At 35.3% G+C, this 21968-nt stretch overlaps 1 protein-coding gene across 1 annotated transcript in view; it reads right to left on the bottom strand.

The window, feature by feature from the left end:
• Positions 1 to 521: 521 nt before the first annotated feature.
• Positions 522 to 21968, bottom strand: part of LOC150086058 (tyrosine-protein phosphatase 69D-like) — a 495496-nt gene continuing 474049 nt past the window's right edge. The window contains exons 26-29 of the mRNA XM_090374352.1: positions 20397 to 20522; positions 12630 to 12790; positions 10535 to 10670; positions 522 to 1195 (exon numbers count right to left, since the gene is read on the bottom strand). Of these exons, the coding sequence (XP_090230478.1) occupies positions 1112 to 1195; positions 10535 to 10670; positions 12630 to 12790; positions 20397 to 20522 (507 nt within the window). The 3' untranslated portion in view covers positions 522 to 1111. The remainder of the gene's footprint in view (positions 1196 to 10534; positions 10671 to 12629; positions 12791 to 20396; positions 20523 to 21968) is intronic.

Here is a 21968-nt window from a genome sequence, read left to right as displayed (position 1 = left end):
AAAGTTAAATTCCTACAGTGCAAACTGTTTCACTTCACATAATCTTAGAATAAATAGTAATTAAAATAAGAAGGTCAATATGTTTTCAGTAGCTTTTTCTTTCAATTAGATGAAATTCGTGCAATAATATACATGACCCACAATATGCCATGGCACAATTGAAATAATATTTTAGTTTACTTTATGTTTAAATTCTCCTAAAAAATGCAGCACCTAATGAGCACATTATAATAAAAAATAACTGTCACTGAAATTGATGAGATATATTTGCTTGCAAAAGAAGATCTTAGGCACTGGGAACTGTATACTCAATCTTCCTTTCTTCTTCACTTAATTAAAGTTCCCAGACAGGCACAGTTGTGATATTGTGCATATTGCCATTCTCTGCTGTGGCTACCAGTCTTCCTTTACTGAAGAATAACTTCTTTCAGTACCATTTATCTACAACGTTTTTTTTTTTTTTTTTTATTTAAAAAAAAGATAAAAATAAAAGGCACCACCAGTTTTATTTGGCAAATGCTTTAGTGGGCGCACAATAAAATTGCCACATAAGATGGAGGTAAGATTTGGTTCTTTTCATGCCATCTTAGACTGATGATACTGCTGTAACAGAATTAATTTTGAAACAGTAAAAGGACTGGTGCTTTCAAACTGTAAATGACTAAGAAAACAAATCCAAGTGATTCAGATCTTTTGGTTGTCCTCTCTCTCTTGTTAGATGGACTGTAGTTGAGCACCTTCCTCATTATCTCCTGTTCCACATTACTTCTGCTATATGTTATTGATAGCACCACAAGAGACAAGATTAAGAAGTGTATAATGGCCTTGACTGACTCCTTGAGCACACAATAATAACTAGCTGTGTGGAAGTATTGGCAACTAATAAAAAATACTGCAACAGCAGCACCTCCACATCACTGCCCCCTTCTGTAGGAACGCACCCTAATACTTGAGCAATGACTAACTTCAGCTGGTCTCAGAATTGTGGCCTGGCTGCAGTCCTGAGGTCCAGGATGAAGTGATATTGCGGCACTTGCACCTTACCAACTCCATTTAGGTTCAGATAAAATGCATCGATGCATTCTGAATAGAGTCTAGGTACAGCACATTGTCATAGTTGGGTGTCTCCCATATCACAGAGATTCCGAGAGTCAATATAATCCAGTAATCCTCTATAGAGAAAGTCATACTGGGCCTAGAAGAAATAGATGATAAATAAACAGTTAGATTCACAATCAAGAAATAATTCATATACATTATAGTTATTAGATTAAGAGTTAACAAAAGTAGAAAGCTGTAACAAATAAATAATGAAGTGGTATACAGAGTAGAAAGCCAGTTACCTATTCTAAATGAGGAAAAGTTACTAATGTTGGCTGATCCATATTCCTATTGAATTTCTTCTATCTTCAAATATGCTAGTTCTATGCATATAAAATGCAGCACCATGTTGTGTACTGTAGGGGGTTATAACTATTCTGGTTAAGAAAGCAAAACAAACTGTCAAGATTTGACAGTATCCTGGTACACACTCTTAGGAAACACAATGTTTGAATTTAAAAAAGCAACAACAAAAAAACACTGATTTCTAATTTGTGCATTATTATTGTCAATCTAGTCAATATGATGTAATAAATTTTTTACCTGCATATAGTGTATTCAATCCCTTCCCCCCATGCTCTTTAAAATCTAGAGAACTTCATATTTTTGTAGCGGTGTGGATCAGTGGCATGAGAGTTTTAATGAGTGCAGTGATATTGGTCTTGTATAGTAGAATGCTAAAGGTGGCAGATTTAGTTAGTCTATGTCAGTGGTTACCAACCTGTGTGCCCCGGCATATTGATGTGCTGCAAGATTAGGAAAAATACCATCGAGTTCAGTGGCAATTACTGTTCAGGTGCACCGTGAATATGCATCTTTTAACTTTAGGTGTGACTTGAGTGAAAAAAAATAAGGTACCACTGGTCTATGTCTCATAGCAGTATCAGAATATATTATTGTTAAATGGTTGGTGCTATTTAACAGAAAAGTTATGGGTACATAATGAGGATCTGTATTTAGGATTTGTTGAGCTTGAAAAATATTAAATGGATAAAAAATGCAAAGTACTGATAACGTTTAGTAATTAATAAATTTAGACTATAATTAATTGTTATTCATCCTCCAATTGCAATATTCAAAGCTGGGGCTCTATGGAAGACAGTCTCTTAGTGCTTAAGTGTGAGCTGCTTTTCCTTCCTAATACCTGAGATGAGCTTCCAGTTATCATTCTACTCAAAAAGGTCCAGGACTGAATTTATCAGGACCAATCCTTCCTGAGGAACTTTGATTGTTAAGACCTCTTCTGGACCTTCTTCATTACCTAACATGCCCCAGTCTCCTGCATCAGCATTTACCTCTTCCAATTCAACACCGTGATATCATCAGTGGCTGACACACTCTTCTCAAAACCAGTGAAGATGTTTGATGTCTGGCTAAAGCTTTCACTGAACACTGCTCAAACAATTAAAAACTAATTGACTTCTTTTCAAGATGCATCAATATTACTGATGGCCTACATTGTGTTATATGCTTTCTACCTCACAGATTGTTTGTCTTTACCATCAGTGTCTTTAGTCAACTGACCAAAATAAATATATGTAGTAGGCCTTCAATATAGTGATAGCATCTTGATCCATGGGCTTTGTCTGATGGCAGAAATGCAACCTCAACTGGTATGTCAGTTCAGCATGTGTCAAGGGTACCATCCAGCAGTAACAGCACTCTTGATTCTAATCTGTTTTGCTCACAATAATCCTTGACCACTGGACAGACCAGTTGTTAAAAATGTTTATTTGCCCATGCCTTGTGATTTGATTATCATATGAAACAGATGTTCCTTAATGCAATGGTTCCCAACTGATGCAAATTGGTGTGCTGCAACCCTTTCAAGTGTGCCGTGAGATTAGGATATCCTTCATTGGATTGAATAGCAATCATTATTTAGGTGTGCCATGAATATGCATCTTTTAACTTCAAGTGTGACTTGAGTGACAAAAGATTGGGATACACTGCATTAATGTAACCCTATCTGCCTGTGTTGTCTCAGAATGGCACATGAGAAGAAGCTTTAGCTTCATCTCCCAAAACATTCCCACTAAGGAGGAATGTAAAGTGGTCTTTGGCTACCTTGAAGCCAGATGCATGCTGCTTTTCCTTAGAGATAAATGTTTGCAAGAGAATTCTTTTCCAAAAAAAAAAAAAGTTCTGTTATCCACACTAAATACAAGATAGGGAGGGTAACTGCCATTCTCTACTAGACAGCAAATGGGTTCCCTAATACTTTCAGGGAAGCTGTCTGCTGCCTTCTTATTTGCACAGGCAGCTTCTCTAGTTGAGTGGATGCTATGAGATTGGTGTGGTGTTTAAAGTGATTAGACCATTCTTGACTGGCAATAAATAATATTGAGGCAGTTTTCTATCCTTCTTCTTTCTTCATTTCATCAAATAAAGGCTTTGCTTTCTACTGGTTCACAACCTTGCACAAAAGTTTCTCCATTATCTTCATAATAGTGCTTTTTTGAATGAATTAGCTTAGTAGGAATGGCCAAAGTAGCAGAATAATCTGATGTTATAATTTTGCTTTTATTTTTATAATTGTCCTTAAAGATGACTCTCTCTATTCCACCATGGTGGCACCTATACCTGATACTGTATATATCAAAACTTTTAATTTTACCACTAGGGCAATGCTTTTATGATGGATTTTTGATTCACTTTGAGCATTATCACTTGCTTCCAATTCTTATCTTTTTTTAAAGTTTTGCGACTTAAAATGCACCAGTAAGTAATTTATTAAATTGAAATAGCTAGTAAGGGCAAAGCAGACAGTAACACATTTTTTTTTTTTTAATTGCTGATTGGTCGAACATGATGCAGTCTGTGATACGAATGCTGCTGACTGGCTGAAAATAGTCTGTGATGCAAGCACTGATCTGCTTAGTAGAACTGATACAAACTGAATTATGTATGAAGTTTAATGGTATGTGCACAATAATGAATTCACATAAAACAAAATATGACCATGGGGAATTTAGAATAAACAGATATGGAGTACTACCAGGTATAATCTATTCCATAGACTATAGCAGTTATTTTCAGTGGCAGAATGTCTCTGAAGAGGGCAAAACAATGTCAGTGGCCATAATTTCCAAGTTTTAAAATCAGTAAATGCCAAACATATTGAAGAAAAAATTATGAACATGCAGATTATTGAGCAACAGAATCTATAATGTTGCCAGGATTGCATGAAGAATTGGATATTCCAGTGGGTTGCAATATACTACCACTTTAAACAGTATTAGGGGACATTTCAAAAGAGAAGAAAAATTGTATGAAGAGAACTGCAGTTTGGTAATTAAGTATACCATCTGTAAATTTCTTTTTCACAACATGAAAATTGGTCCACAAATAATGTATAATAATCCATACGTACACCGAAATTGAGTCTTCTAGATGAACAAGACTTCAGTTATAGCTCAGACATAGCATGGTTTTGTTAAGGGGAAGTCTTGCCTGACCAATTTGATTGGATACCATGATGCAGTCACAAAAGAACTAGATGCAGGGAATAATTTTGATATTATATACTTGGATCTTAGAAAGGCTTTTGATACTGTTGCACATGGAAGACTGCTGCAGAAATTGGAGCAGTGTGGCATTGGAGGCAAATTGCTGCTATGGATAAAGGGGTGGTTGAGGGGGAGAAGACAGAGAGTGGTAATCAATGGACAATGCTCATCGTGGACTAATGTTATTAGTGGAGTCCCTCAGGGTTCAGTATTGGGTCCATTATTGTTTTCTGTATTTATAAATGATATTGATGATATCATATCAAGCTTAATGTCCAAGTTTGCAGACGATACGAAGGTTGGCAGAGTTGTCAAGGACACTACTGACACTATGCTACTGCAACAGGATCTGGAAAGGTTGAGCAGATGGGCTGAGAGGTGGCAAATGAAGTTTAACATTGACAAATGTAAAGTACTACATATGGGAAACAGCAACCCCAGAGCAACGTATCAACTCTGTGGTACTACACTGACAGTGGTAGAGAATGAAAGGGACCTGGGGGTGGTTGTGCAGGCAGATACGAAGTTTTCTGAGCAGTGCAGACGGGCTGCAAGAGTAGCTCATGGTGTATTGTCGATGATATATAGGAATTTTTCTAGCAGGGATAAGGAGGTGATTATTCCCTTGATAAGGCAATGGTCAGACCACACCTAGAGTACTGTATACAGGTCTGGAGGCCTCATTTCAAGAAGGATGTAGAGATGCTGGAACGAGTACAGAGAAGGGCAACAAGATTAGTGAATGAACAAAGGGGTGCTCTTACGAAGAAAGGCTTAAGTTTTGCAAATTACAGTGTCTGGAGACTAGGCACCGGCGAGGTGATCTGATAGAGGTGTATAAAGCCTTGAATGGTTTGAGCATGCTCAATGCTGATGAGATTCTTCCTCTTGCTCAGAATAATCACCTGAGAGGGCATAAATTCAAATTGAGAAAAGACAGATGTAGGATAGACGTGAGGAAATTTGCCTTTAGCCAGCGGGTGGTTGGTTGGTGGAATAGACTTCCATCCCTTGTTGTGGAAGTTGATAGCCTAAATAAGTTTAAGGCTCAGCTGGACAGGTATTTCGAACGAACAGAGGGGTGAAGTGGAAGTGGTTATTTATTTATTTATTATTTTTATTTTTTATTTTTTTTGGCTGATGCTGCATAAGCTTGCTTTCTTGCATCAAATGCCTCTACTAATGCTAATGCTAAAACAAAAAACTCACTACACTATCATTATGGGGTACTTTAATGCTAAGGTTGGAAAGAGACAAAACAGCGCAGAAAGGGGAACTATAGGAAATTTTGGAATTGGTGAAAGACTTGTGGAATTTGCAGAGTCCAGAGGAATATCAGAAATAACTTTTTTCAAGAAAAGGGTGAACAGAAAGTGGACATGGAAGAGCCCAAATGGATTAACAACTAATGATGTTACCATCCTGAACAAGGTAAATGTTGGAAGTGATCACAGAATGGTAAGATGCACACTTGATATAGATGTAAGAAAAGAAAGGAAAAAAAAACTGACTTGAGTAAATAATACAAAGGTCTTTGAGATAACAGAAGAGGAGAAAAAGCAGTATGCACTGGAACTTAAGAACAAGTTTGAGCTTCTGCAGACTGTTCAGGCCCAAGATATTGACGAGGAATATTACAATTCTCTGAAAGTGATAAAGCCCAAGAAACCTATAAGTAAAAAGAAATCCAAAGAAAAAAAATCAGTCAAGAAACACTTGTCATGATGAACCGAAGACGAAAAATGAAGAGCAAGAAAAACACTGACAGGGAGAAAATTGAGTATACTGAGTTATGCAAAGCCATTAGAAAGAGACTCAGAGAGGACATAAGAAAATTTAACACAAGAAAAGTAGAACAAGCATTAAGGGAAAACAAAGGATTTAAATCAGCAGTCATGAGCAGTAATACAGAAAGACAAATGATACTGAAACTGAAGAATAGCGATGGTGAAGAATAGACAAATATCCCAATTTGTCTGAAACGTAAAATTATGAACCAATCTTTACTTCCCACCATGACAGAAGCAGAGAAGGCATAATTCAAATAGCAGAAGACTACTATAAAGCGTTATACAAGGAGCGAGGGAATGATGCCAGCAGTGGGGAAGATGGATCGCAAATTAGTAACACCTACAACATACCTGATATCCTTCCCGATGAGGTAGAACATGCGTTGAAGAAAATGAAGAATCAGAAAGCTCCAGGGGAAGATGAAGTTACTGTAGAGTTGTTAAAATTGGGAGGAAGAGACATGACACAAAAATTGGCAAGACTCTTCACAAAATACATTAGAAAAGGTGTGGTACCTAAGGAGTGAAATAATGCAATCATAGTTTTGCTGCATAAGAAAGGATATAAATTGGAAATTATAGGCCAATTAGCTTGTTATCCCACATCTACAAGTTGTTCACAAGGGTCATTACTAACAGATTAGAAAGAATACTTGATGAGAATCAACTGAAAGAGCAAGCTGGCTTTAGGACAGGATTCTCAACTATGGATCACCTTCACGTAATATCACAGCTAATGGAGAAGGCAAATGAATATAAAAGACCATTATGCCTGGCATTTGTGGATTATGAAAAGGCATTTGACTTCATACAGCATAAGGCAATGTTTCGGGCACTGGAAAGACAAGGCATAGATACCCCATATATTATGAATTTGAAGAAAATATATGAGAATGCTACCTCCTTTATTAGACTGGACAAAGACAGTAATAAATTTAAAATTGAGAAAGCTTTCAGAAGATTAGACTGGTCGCAGAAAGGAGTCAGAAAAATATAAACCATTTACGATTTGCAGATGCCATTGTGGTTATAAGCCACGATCCCAAAGAATTAGAGGAAAATCTTAATCAGTTATGCAGAGTTAATAAGGATTTTGGACTAAAGATGAATATCGCTAAAACAAAAGTAATGATGAACAAGTATGCCACAGAAAGGGATGTAATGATTGAAGGAGCAGTAATTGACAAGGTGGAGTCATATACTTATCTGGGACAAGTCATTAGCTGTAATAATGATAAATGGATGGAAGTCAAGAGAAGAATAAATTTTGGATGGATAGCATTCAGGAAATATAGTCACGTACTGAGGAGCAATATCCCAATTTGTCTGAAACGTAAAATAATGAACCAATGTATACTTCCCACCATGACTTATGGAAGTGAAACTTGGGCACTCACCAAAAGAATGGAAGAGAAGCTGAGAACTACACAGTGAAGAATGGAACAAATTATATTGGGAATCAGACTGCTAGATAAGAAGAGAAACACATGGATTAGGCAGCAAACTCAAGTAAAGGTCATTCTTATCAAAACTAGAGAACTAAAATGGTCTTGGGCAGGACACATAGCTCGAAGACATGATGACAGATTAACTAAGAAAATAACACAGTGGTACCCAAGAGGAGCTAAGAGAAAACCTGGAAGACAACAACGGAAATGGACAGATGAAATTCATGAGTTTGTGGGTAGTAAATGGATGGCCATTTCCCAAAACAGAAGGAACTGGAAAGTTGCTGGAGAGGCCTTCATCTTGCAGTGGATTGAAAATGGGTGATGATGATGTTGAATCCATATGAACTTGTGCACCATGACCAAAGGTTATCAAATTGTAGCAGGATACTTAATGATTTTGTAATAACTGAAAGCAAAGTGGAGGAGAAATTGTTGAAGTTAAACATAAGAAAAGCACCTGGGGTGGATGGGATCTATCCAGTTATATTAAAGGAGACGGCAAAGCAACTAAGCAAACCCTTAGCCATAATTATGAGAGCTTCCTTGGACTCAGGAGAGGTTCCCACAGATTGGAGATGTGCAAATGTATCCCCAATTCACAAAGGGGGATCGAAGGGTGACACGAGTAATTACAGACCAGATAGTTTAACTTCTGTTCCGGGTAAAATAATGGAGTCACTGGTTAAAGACGCATTGCAGGATCATCTACACAAGACTGCAGCAATAATTCAGACACAGCATGGGTTTGTTAAGGGAAAGTCTTGTCTGACAAATTTTATAGGATATTATGATGTGGTTACAAAGGAACTGGATGCAAAAAATAATTTTGATATCATATATTTGGATTTCAGGAAAGCTTTTGACACTGTTGCGCATGGAAGACTATTGTACAAATTGGAGCAGAATGGTATTAAGGGTAAGTTGCTACAATGGATAAAAGGATGGTTAAGTGGGAGAAGACAGAGGGTGGTAATCAATGGGTGCTGCTCTTCTTGGACTAATGTTATTAGTGGAGTCCCACAGGGTTCGGTGTTAGGTCCACTGTTGTTTTGTATATTTATCAATGATATTGATGAAGGTATATCAGGCTTAATGTCGAAGTTTGCAGATGATACAAAGGTTGGTAGGGTTGTTAATGACAGTAATGGCAGTGTGCTACTGCAACAGGATCTAGATAATTTGGGCAGATGGGCTAAGAAGTGGCAACTGAAGTTTAATCTTGACAAATGCAAAGTACTGCATATGGGTAGAAGTAACCCCAGAGAAACGTACCAACTGTGTGGTACTACACTTAAGGTGGTAGAAAATGAAAAAGACCTGGGAGTAATTGTGCAGTCAGATATGAAGTTTTCTGAGCAATGCAGACAGGCTGCCAGGGCAGGTCGTGGGGTTTTGTCAATGATATATAGGAATTTTGCTAGCAGGGAAAAGGAGGTGATTATCCCTCTGTATAAGGCAATGGTCAGGCCACGCTTTGAGTACTGCGTACAGGTCTGGAGGCCTCATTTTAGGAAGGATGTAGATTTACTTGAGTGTGTACAGAGAAGGACAAGATTGGTGAGGGGAATAAAGGAATCCTCTTACCAAGAGAGGCTTAAGTTCTGCAAATTGCAGTGGCTGGAGACTAGGCACCTGCGTGGTGATCTGATTGAGGTGTATAAGGTGTTGAATGGGTTGAGCACGCTGAATTCTGATGGGATCCTTCCACTTGTTTAGATTACGAACCTAAGGGGGCATAAATTCAAATTAAGAAAAGACAGATGTAGATTAGATGTGCGGAAATTTGCCTTTAGCCAGCGGGTGGTTAATTGCTGGAACAAACTTCCATCTGTTGTTGTGGAAGTTGATAGGTTGAATAAATTTAAGGAGGAACTGAACAGGCATTTGGAGGGAATGGCGTGATTTTTTTTTGGCTGATGCTGCATAAGCTCATACACTTGCTTTCTTGCATCAAATGCCACTGCTACTACTACTACTACCAAAATAGTTAGAGCTAATAATCCCAGTAACAACAAATTTCTCATCACAATGATAGAGATAATGGACTACAGGAAACTAGAAAAAAAAAAAGTACTAAAGATGTTGAAATCCAGGAGATTTTAATAGACATTTTGTTGAAATTTCAATGATCATTTTGCATGACAGACAAATGCCAAGGAGCATGATGGAAAGCCATTTTTCAGATAATGATGATTAATAGCATTAATCATCATTGTCTGAAAAATTAAATGAAGTTCAGTGTGACTAAACTTCATTTCACCAAATAAACCCCTTGCATTTGACATAATCACTATCCAGATTAGAGGTATCTTGTACTCCCTCATATCTTTTGCTACAACAATCTGCAAATCAAAACCAAAGCTTTAGGGATAGTGAAGTTTTGGCTCTGATTCACAGGAGAAATCCTTTACCTTTTGATTACGAACACATTATTGCAAAAGCAATAAGAATGATGTTCATTTGTCCTGACACCTTCCACCAACATCTAATAAAAACATGCAAGGATGCCCAATCTTGTGCTGTGACAAGGTTTCTAAACTTTTTCCAATATGTTTATGCAAAAATATGATGCTGTTGGAATGCAATTACTCTGGGGGTAACTTTGGGAAGTCAACACTATAATTTTAGTATGTGAAATGATAGAAAAGTGTTTTATCATAAGATCACGAGTCAAATTTCTTACCAATGTTTGAAGCATACAGTGTCGCTGAGAGCGAGTATAGCGAGCTGCCTGAAAAATGTCTACTCGTTCTTCTGCTTTTAATTGCTGAATGAGAACACTCAATGTAACATATACACTGCTACGATCTCCACCGCCACTGAAAAAACAATAACAACATCATAGTGAGAAAACTTGCATGCATTATTTATTAACATGTTTACACAGCCTTCCAAAAAGTATTCATGCAACCCTGTTTTCACAGCCCATTGGACCTTCCCAGATAAACAATAAAACTAATATTCATTGAGGTCATAAAAGTTCTAACAGTTAGTTGTTCTTACCATGGCATATAGGGCTGAGCTGACTGATCTTGAGGAGAGGGTCCCATACTTTCACATCTTGATATTTTACTAAGCACTGTACACACAGGGTGTGGCAAGTCATGTACCATTTTATTTGTTAAATAGTGTAATTGTAAAAATATACAAGGGTCTTTAGGTAAATATCTTAGAAGTTACAGCCAAACTTGTAGTTATTTCATAGATAAAGTGGCTATCTCTTTATAATAATTACCATTAAGATTATAGATTTTTTAAAATTTATAATATTACTCTGTTACCAGTGAGAACGTTGTTCCCCATGAAAAAAAGATAGAAATGAATAACATTTGTATGACATTTTTATCTTTAATAGCTGGAAAACTAGCAACGTTCAAATATTTGCTCCAGCCTTATCAGCTAAGCTTCACTCTGCTAATGTCTATGTTTTGCCTAGGTAACTGTATTAGGATGATATAGTAAAAGGTACAAAAGTTTCTCGGTTGTTTAATTTCCGGTTCAAAAAAAAAATATATTGCACTGGAAATTAAATTTATCTAAAAGTAGTGCAACACTCCAGCATGACAGAAGACTGAATTTTGTGCCATTATAGCCAATACACTGGTCAAAATTACATTCCTTTCACACCCTGTGGAAAAAGGTTTGAGTTCAAATCTCAGATGGGAAGAAATCTTTTATGGACTTTTTTTCAGACTGTGATTGAGTGAGGGTTACATGGTTTTTCCACTCAGACCCCTAGAAACTTGGGCTTTTCTTCTAGAAAACCACAAATACATACAATTCACAGAAAATTTTATATTGATGTTTCATGACCTTAACTGCCACACCTTGCATCAGTTCAGAGTCACTCAGGAGTTATCCTGTATTCACTAGCTGAAATGACTAATTGTTTCTCTTGTGAACTTGGTGCTTGGCATCATTAGGGTATAGGCAAATTTTGGACTTGTCAGACTACATCACAGCTTTCTAATCATCAGTGGTTCAGTTTTTATACCTTTAGCCTATATTAGCTGGGCTTTTTTATGCATAGCTGTTAATGTTGGTCTTTTTGAGAGACCTATTCCAGATATCCATGTTGTGAAATTCTTTTCAGTGTTCCCCCAGAAATTGGCTGATACGTTCCTTTATTAACTGTTTGAAGCAGTTGTTTTTTTTTTACTAGATGTGTTATTTGCCCCTGATCACTAACACATGTTTTCTAAAAACTCTTATCACCATTCTTTCTGAGACACCAGAAAATTAGCTACTTCTTTAACAGGATGTCCTTTAGACCTGCCAAATGCTATTACTCCTTTTATGCCATTCACATTGTTTGTGGTGGAAAACCGTGCTTTTTCTGTTGCAAATACCTGTAAATAGAGAAACCAAGTTAACCGTTTACTCTAATTTCAATGCTGTAAGCAAAAAAAAAAAAAAAAAGTGTAAAAGATATTTGTGTTCAATCTGTTATGTGCCTTAAATATTACAAGCGACTAATTTTTTTGTCCAGTATCCTTAACACATAATAATATCACATTTGCCTCAGAATGGAATGAAAATTTAATTTTTTCTCTGTCATTCTATGATTTGGAGAAATTAGAAAACTCAGAGACCAAACATAGCATACTTAAACCCGGATAGGTGGCAACTTTACATAGAGTTCCAGTTTGGATTTGGTCCCAGCATAACTATGTGCAAGTGAAAAAAATCAATCTTCACGCATTTGTGCCTTGGATCATAGTTATAAATGATTCGGAAATTCAGTATTATTTTTTAAATAGTGAATTTTATACACTTACCTGCAATGCACTGTAATTGGCCCAGAACTTGGATTTTTTTCTTGGTTTTGCTGGGCATGTTCTATTAGTGTGACCAGACCTAAAGTACTTTCAGGAACTACCCCAGAAGTTCCGGGCCATTCTAGGAACTGGAACTGTATCAGGGTGTGGTTATCGTTGTTCTAGTGATTGCAAAGAAAGAAAAAAAAAAAAGTGTGCTTTTAATTACTTTTACTCATTAAGTTACACTTTATTTACATTAGATTATACACTATCCTAGCAAAAGTTTTAAAGGCACACCTCTAACTGTAGGAAATTGTGTATCAGTATGAAATATGAAAATATTTTGGTTTATAAAAGTGATTGGTAGTTAGCCTGGCATTCGTTTCGAATGTGTATGGTGAACAACGAGCACATGGAAGAGTTAACAAAGTTTCAGAGATGATAATTTGATGTCATGTAGGGAAAATGTCTGTGTATACTATTACTCATTAAGTAAACATTCACAAGAAGTAAACTTTGATAAAAATTAATTAAATTAATAATTCACTTTTTATCAAAGAATTTTTATCGAAGGCATGCAAGCCATTGTCAATTAGCATAGTGCAAAACACACTGAACCTATGTTTTGCAGGTCCCTGTGCATTGTTCTAGCTGTGAGGTTGGGAGGGGAAGTGTCACGGTTTAGAAATGTTTCTTGTGCAATGGACTAAGACCATTGGTTGTAGTGCATGGAACCATGAATGCTGTATTCTATATAGATGTTCTGGACAATTCTGTTTGCCCAACACTAGCAATGCCAGTGGTTCTTACACTTTCAAATATGATGTCACAAAGCAAATAATGTGAATGTTCACTTGAAGAGAATAACAGTGGATGTTTGTAGTGGCTATCACACAACCCTAACTTCAACTCAATTGAACATCTTTAGAATGAAACGGAATGCAGAATTAGGACCCTCTTTATAAGTGGATCTTGTGAATGCTTTAAAGGAGTTACTGTTTCAAAGTAGAGCAAAATACCACATCGAAACAGTCATATATATATATATATATATATATATATATATATATATATATATATATATGAAGAAAAATAAAAAGATGTCTGCAAACATAAGTGGCTGCATATGCATATCCAACAAAATGTTTCATAATGTATAAGTAATATAAAGGGAAAAAGGGCAGAAAAAAGAATGAAGAAACAAATAAATAAATAAATAAAAGAGGACAGAAGTGATAAAAATAGGACAAACAAAATGGGGTACAAATAGGGGCAGTCTAACAAGATTGTATATAATGGTCGTCTATTATTTGTTCCCTGCTTTGTTTGCCCTATTTCTGTCTTTCTTCTGTTGTTGGTTTATTATGTCATATTTGTGATATTTCCCTACTGGCACTACCTGACTGTAACAGGGTTTCTTGGCCCTGTCACAGTCAGGTAGTGCTGGTCTAATTTTGTTATTTATTGGCTTGTAATCTCAGCTATATTTGCCTTATATTTAATATTTTCTAAATTTTTTGATACATGTTCCTTCCACTCTTCTTTTTCTATTTCTGCCCTTGTTTTTTAATTAATTAGTTTCTTCACTCTTTTTTCCATTTTTTTTCTATTACTTATTATACATTATATATATATAATTATACATATATTTGAATAACATTTAAAATAGTTGGAAACGGAATCTTTCATAATAAAAATAAAAAGGTACAGCATACATCAGAGGCAGCAAAAAGCATACTCCTCTACATGATGCTTGAAATATAACCATACAAATAAATTAGAATGAGAGTTAAAATAATGCCAGCAGTATGGCAAGACAAGAGCGAAAATAGTCTAAATTAAACCTAAATTAAATCAAACCAAGCAGGGAGGGAAGAGAGGGGTAACTAGAGTAAAAAAAACTGCTGTTCAAGTCCCCTGCATTGGCGATTCGATCTGGGGATTGGGTGGCGGACTGATCTTTCGATCGATTCTCCTTTGTGGCGATTTGTCTAGCGTTCGAAATGCAGCGATTCACTGACCATTATTGGCCTTGTGGTCCTCTGTTGAGATGGGGCGTAATGGTCGGTTTATTTTATTGTAGTGGTTTACATCTCTGTCGGTGATATTTCACATAAATTTGGACCTGGTGCCCGTCAGAGGGGGCACCATTAAATTTCTATTAAATTGGCTTTTAAAATTCAATGAATTATTATTCTTACATTTAGATTTTCTAAATTATTTTACAGAGTTTCTGCTGCAATATTTTTACTCTTGTTACCCCTCTCTTCCCTCCCTGCTTGGTTTGATTTAATTTAGGTTTAATTTCGACTATTTTCGCTCTTGTCTTGCCATACTGCTGGCATTATTTTATTTTTTATTTTAACTCTCATTCTAATTTATTTGTATGGTTATATATATATATACATACACACATGAGGTGTGACTATTAAATAATGAAGACTGCATGTGCAGCCACTATACCAAATGCCACCTGTGAAACAAAGGTACAGCAGTTTACTCATTTGCTTTGAAGTGAGACAAGTTTTCACTACCTCATGTTTTTGCAGTTTGTCAGAAAAATGACAGACAAAAGAATTGAACAGTGAATCAACCTCAAATTTTTTAACAAAAAATTGATTTAGTCAAGTTTAAAGGGAAGGTACTATGTCAAGAGCTCTGATTATGTTTGAATGGCATAAAAGATTTTCAAAAGGAAGAGAGAATATGGAAGACTATGAATGACCAGGCCATCTGGTATCCATGAAAACTGATGAAAGTGTGAACCAGGTAAGGACACTGAAGGATTAGAAGTGATTATTGTCGTTTAAGCATTAACTCAATACAAAGTGAACAGTTAGACAGATTTTAACTTTAAAAGACAGTCAATGCATTGGAAGACAAAATCGCTCGACAAAAAAAAAAAAGTAAGAATGTCAAAATCAAAAATGAAAACCATACTTCTTGTTTTCTTCAACACCAAAGGAATTATTATGGCTGAATAGTTTCACCAAATCACACTGTCAATCAAACATACTACATAAAAGTTCTGACAAGGCTGCATGAAAATATTTGAAGGAAGAGAACTGAATTGCAGGATGGTTGTATGCTCCATCAAGATAATGCTCCAGCACACAATGTGCTCTCTGTGTGCCAGTTTCTGGCCAAAAAATAAATCCCTGTGTGGGAACATGCACCCTACTCACCAGACCTACCCCATTGTAAAAATTTTCTCTTCCCTAAACAGAGCACTTAAGGGAATCCATTTTCAGTCCATTGAACACATTCAGAAAAAAGTGCCTGAAGTGTTAAAAGGGCTTACAGAAGATAACTTCCAGAGTTGTTTCTGTTTGAAAAAAAAAAAAAAGTATGGAACAGTGTGTGCAAGCCCAAGGGCAATAACTTGTAAGCTACAAAATATTTCATTATATTTATTTTATCGCAACAGTATCATTATTTAATAGTCACAGCTTATATATATATATATTATGGACAAAGGAGGCAATATGTTATTAATTTCCCTGAGTAAATATATGTATTGTTTATAACTAAAAGTGTCCCTTGACTATTGGTACGATAGTGTAGATTGTAGATGGTATATATGAAATTGTATTTTAAGTATGCAAAACATTAACATTACTAATTTTAAGATACAAGCTAACATCAATAAAAAGTTAACTTTTATTTATTTATTTATGGGTATTCTGTCTCTGACTATTAAGTTAAATAATGGAAAATTAAATTTTGACACGAAAAAGGAAACCAATAGCAATCCAGATTTTATAAGCCTAACCTTAATGAGGAACAGGAATGTCTGAAACAAAAATTAATCTATTAACCAGTAAATACTGGTATGTAAATGTACCTTTTGCATCCCCACCACACACAAGTCAAAACAGTTGTAGTATATTATAACAATTGAAAATATACCAGGAACCTTCACAACAAATAATTCAAAAAGTAAAAACAACCTATTAAAACCAACCTCATACCTAACATTATAGAGAAAGAAATTAAATGCAAGTGATGAAACTCTCCCCCTCTAATCATTAAAATAATACCATCACATTGTCTTACAAAATACCCTAAGCAATACATTATTAAAATTCTAAAATTTTATGTCAGAGATGAAGTTAAAATGGCACTAGAAAGGCAGAGGGGGCTTAGTTTCCAAGGGATGTCACTATCATTTAAAAAAAAATTATATTTATTAACATCCTTTACTATGCTGTCTATTATGTATTAAGAATTACCAGTATAATTCATACAATATTCCTCCCCCTTCCAAAATTGAACTGGGGAGTAATATTTCTTGTTTAGGTTTTTATGTGCTGTAAGGTGGGATAATAAACTTTGAAATACCCATTCTTTCATGAAAATCCTGTATTTATGGATAGTAATGCACAGAGTATTCCCCAAAAAAAAAAAAAAAAAAAAAAAAAATGCTATAATTTAAATTATATATATTTACCAAAATACAATAAAGAACTGAATTTTTTTTTTCACAAAACATTTAGCTGACTTGGAAACCTTACATAAAATAAAAACATTCTCAATATGTGAATCACGGGCATCCAACACTACCTGTAGCTATTGAAAGTGGTAGAATACTTTCAGAGGCACAGGTCTGTGCTGCCAATTTATAGGCTGTTAATTTTATGGAATAAAATCTTGTTTAATGCTATATACAATGAGAAGTGCCACTAATAAGTATGGTACACATTGCACAGTGTTTATCATACTTATTGTTGAAGACAATGAAGTATGCTAGCAACATATTTTGTCTATACCTTACTATACATATTATTCACACTTGGGAGTCACTGATTTTGTAATCTTACACTATATTAAAAAAAAAGTATTGTAAAAACTGAGATATTATTGTCATTGTTGCTACATTAACTGACCATGTTTCAGAAACTTTCAGTAGTGCAATGCAATGTAGAGAGTACTCCAAAACTAGTGCTATTATGTGAATTACATACATTTGCTAAAATACATGATAAAGAATTGAATTTTATCAGAAAACATTTAGCAGACTTATAAAACTTACACAACAGGAAGTTGGACATTGTTGCATATTATGCAGTTATCACTGTAAAACAAATTTTCACACCAAGTATAGCAGTGGAACCTGTTTAAAGAAATCTGATATTATCAGATTGCTTTAAATTAGTTCATGAACATTGAAATAAACATTAGATATCATTCAAAAGAATTAAGTTTTTGACAATTTTAAGCGTAATTTGATATGATCTTTCACAAATCAACATTGCAAAGTCAGCAAATGCAGTTATATCGTGAGTTACAGCTCTGGAAAAGTGAAAAGCATTAAGAGATTTTTAACTGCACACTACGAAAATAACTTCAGCAGTGCAATAATTCAAAAATTTCAGCAGTAGGGCTTGCAGATGAGTCCAGGATTAGCAATGTTTCTGTTAGAATCTTCTGGATCAAGTTATAATGTCAGTAAATGAAGAGTTTCAGCAATTGTATATATATGCAATTTGAGGACAGACCTCTGACTGCATAAGCATTTCAGATTTGAAACATGAAGCGAAACCTTTTTGGCTTTGTTTCAAAAAGGAAATGTTTGAAATCTAAAAAATCTAAAAGTTATGCCTGCTGAGATTTTCAAGTATTGTTATCTAGGAAACAGCTGCAAATGATATAAATAAATAAATGCTTGTTGTCATTTTACAGACAGCAAATATGGTTATAATGGCTATACAAAATCCTGTAATGACAGAAATTTTGGGGATTAATAAAAAATCATAGAGGTTACATATTAAAATGATAATAATTATATCAATATAATATTAAGTGGAGCTTCAGTATAAACAAGAGAATAGTTCATATGAATGATGGTTTATAAGGACAAGAGCAGGAGTGGGCATAGAGAATTATGTTTGCAGAAACACAGAGAACACATCCAGACAGCAACATGGAGAATCAGCATACAGCGTGCTTAAAGGCTTAAAAGAGACAATAGCTGCCCATGATAAAAGTGTGACTGCATGAAAATGGTTTTTATCGGTGACAAATTTGCAAATATCACTGTCCCATTTCTGAATTGCGAGCAAGATTTGTTTAGGCAGAACCTATCTGATAATCAAAGCCTCTTACTGCTGTATATTAGTGCAATGTTAATTATCATTTTATTATGCTAAACATGATATTTTCAGTGCTTTTTACAAAAAAATTTGAGATGTGAGCATTACTTACTTCAGTTACCAATTAGATTTTATTAACTATGAGAGTTGTTCAATGAAGAATGATCATAATTTTTTTTTTTCATAACATACAATGTGCTATTTATTAGTTATCCATATTTTGATGGTCCTTTTCAAAGCATTAGCATTATAAGTAGTCCCCATTTGATGAAATGCACAATGTTTCTGCCATTCTTCAAAAACATGGTGGAAGTAATTTTTTGGACAGGCATTTGAGAATCGTCTCCTACGTCTTTACAATTTCTTCTGATGACTGGAAACGTTTTCCTTGCAGCTCCTTTAACTTTGGAAAAAGAAACAAATCACAGGGTGCAAAAGGTCAGGGCTGTAGGGTAGATGAGGAACACACTTTACATTAATGCTGGTTAAGTACACAATGACAGTATGGGCAAAGTGTGCAGTACAGTTCTATAGTAAGGTCCTGTAACAGTCATATGACGTAGCACAACATGCTGGTAAACTATTCCTTGAAGGTCATAAAAAGAGATGACCATAACCTTTCCGGCAGAGCCACAACTTTTGCTTGTTTCGGTGTTGGCTATGATATAGACTTCCAAACAGAGCTTTTTTGCTTATTCTTTGGATTGAAATTATGTCTCATTAGCTGTTATGACCTTGTGCAGGACCTCACCACCTTGACAAACTTCCACGCAAACTTGTTGTTGCTCAGGTGCGAGTAGTTTTTGAACTCGGTATGCATAAACACGTGTTATATGCAAATGGTCATTGAGAATATCGTGTGTGCTTTCTAATGATATTCTCAATGTCTCTGTCAGTTGCTTTGCTGTTATATGATGATCTTCTCTCACGATTACAGAATCAGTGTTTATGGTTTCTGTGGTGACAAGTGGTCGGAGCTCCAGGACTGCTGATTTTTGTGATTGAATCATGTCCATCTTTTAGACATCCTAAACTAACTGCAAGCTGTGCTATATGGAAGCGTAGATTCATCATAAACCTTTTGTAACATTTCATATGCTTCAGCTGATGTTTTCTTGAGACAAACAAAATTTGAGAGCAGCGTACTGTTCCTCGCATGCCATGTCCATTGTTACATACATGAAACTGAACAGGCATAAAATTGACCAATTGCCAAGGTCATACCATGCGCAGCTGCTGTGTGATGCAGCTTGGTTTGATCATAAATTCTAAAGCTCAGTTAGAATAGAAAGCAATATGCTGTTCATAAAAAATTATGATCATTCTTTATTGAACAGCCCTCACATTTAACAAAAAGTTCTCACGCTGCAGTGTAAATAGGGCAGTATTGTATCAGTCATATAATTTAGTAATGTGCCGTGTTATGTACATTGTGAATAAGTTTCATAAAAAAAATTACGCATAATTTTTGTTTTGCAAAATAATAAACAGGTCTCCATTTTTCATAAAAGCCACAAAGAAATAATAAACTAAAAAATGAATAATTATGAGGAGAAATTAAAAATTTCCTATTTACATTTTAGTTAGGCTGGCTTAAGAGCAATAGAATACCTGATTTTCACAATGATAGAGGATTTAGTTAGCATAAAATTTGAATTCAAAAAATACTAATTAAGCGAAAAAAAACTGTTACCTTTGTATTTGTAATTGTAAATTCTCGTTTTGTATAATAAGGCTTATTTTCTGCTGATTCAAACTTGATTTTAACATAATCACGGTCCTGTTCATTTTCATCAGGCCAGTACTGTTGGCATTTTGTCTAAACAGAAGTAATATAAAAAAATATTAACAAATAAGATGAACTTAATACATAAAATTAGTATTTGAAAAGTATCTAATAAAATTGAGATTGCATCTTTCATTAGAAATTTTCAACAAATATATACTGAAAACACTGCATTTTTCAATCAATAAAAATAGAAATTAGTAATATTATTCATCAGTTGATAATGAGATGAACACTGGGATTTGATAGGATTCGATAACATGATTCTATATATCCATCCTCATGCTAAATGACTATTTACTTCCATAACTACCATTATTCTCTTTCTCCCCTCCCTCTCATCTTAGACTTGGTGCATCATGACCTTAGTCGCCCATGCACCATAAAAACCAAACCAAAAGTTATATTAAAGGAAGCAGCAAAAGAAGTAAGCAAACCCTTAGTCATAATTATGAGAATCCTTGGATTCAGGGGAGGTCCCCAAAGACTGGAGATGTGCAAATGTATCCCCTATTCACAAAGGGTGGCAAGTAATTACAGACCTGTTAGTTTAACTTCTGTTCTGGGGAAAATTATGGACTCACTGGTTAAAGAAGTATTGTAGGATCATCTAGACAAAACTGCAGTTAAAGCTCAGAAACAGCATGGGTTTGTTAAGGGAAATCTTATCTGACCAATATCATTGGATACTATGATGTGGTCACAAAGGAACTGGATGTAAAAAATAATTTTGATATAGTATACTTAGATTTCAGGAAAGGTTTTGATATAAGGGGGACGTTTGTGTCCGGCTGTCTGTATGATGTGCTCCGTAAACGTTTCTTGATTTGTGTGTTTTTTTAATTAAAGTATTAAGTTCCTATTAGTGCCACCACATAAGGATAGGCCCTTGGATTGCCAGGTGCAAGTACTTTATTATTTGAACGGACAACAGATAAGTATTAAATGAATTTCTGCATGTTCATTCTGCTACTCCATACAAGCGCTTTCAGCCATTATCTTGTAGTTCAACTTATACATGTGTCCAACAGACACTTGACCTTGACCAGGCATTAGAGTTTTGCCTAGCCGCTCTGTTCTCCCTCCCTACTTAGACCCCTGCTACCTGTGGATTTCACTGTGGAACAACTAAGGCGACCGGCTGGTCACAGTGCCAATTGCTTGCTAAACCACAACTGTGGTGATATTAAATTATCTAGTAACACTACAGTAACTGAATTCAATATGACAAATACTACCTTCTGTCAAAATTCTAGCGTCTGCACCATCTGTGGGACCAACTCTGACCCCATTGTTCAATGTATTGAGTGCAAACAATTAATATGCAATGACTGTACCCATTCTGACCTGAAAAAATTAAATAAAAGTCGGCGGAAATCATTCTGTTGTGATAGATGTCGACTCAGTAATTCTCAGAAAAGCCCTATAACTGTTGCAACGCCAAACAGCACGGAACCTGAGTCACTTTCCTCCTCTTCC

Source organism: Mastigoproctus giganteus, chromosome 5, assembly GCF_048544385.1.
Source record: "Mastigoproctus giganteus isolate SK-2022 chromosome 5, ASM4854438v1, whole genome shotgun sequence".
NCBI classification, from domain to species: domain Eukaryota; kingdom Metazoa; phylum Arthropoda; class Arachnida; order Uropygi; family Thelyphonidae; genus Mastigoproctus; species Mastigoproctus giganteus.
This window is presented reverse-complemented; position numbering and strand designations above follow the sequence as displayed.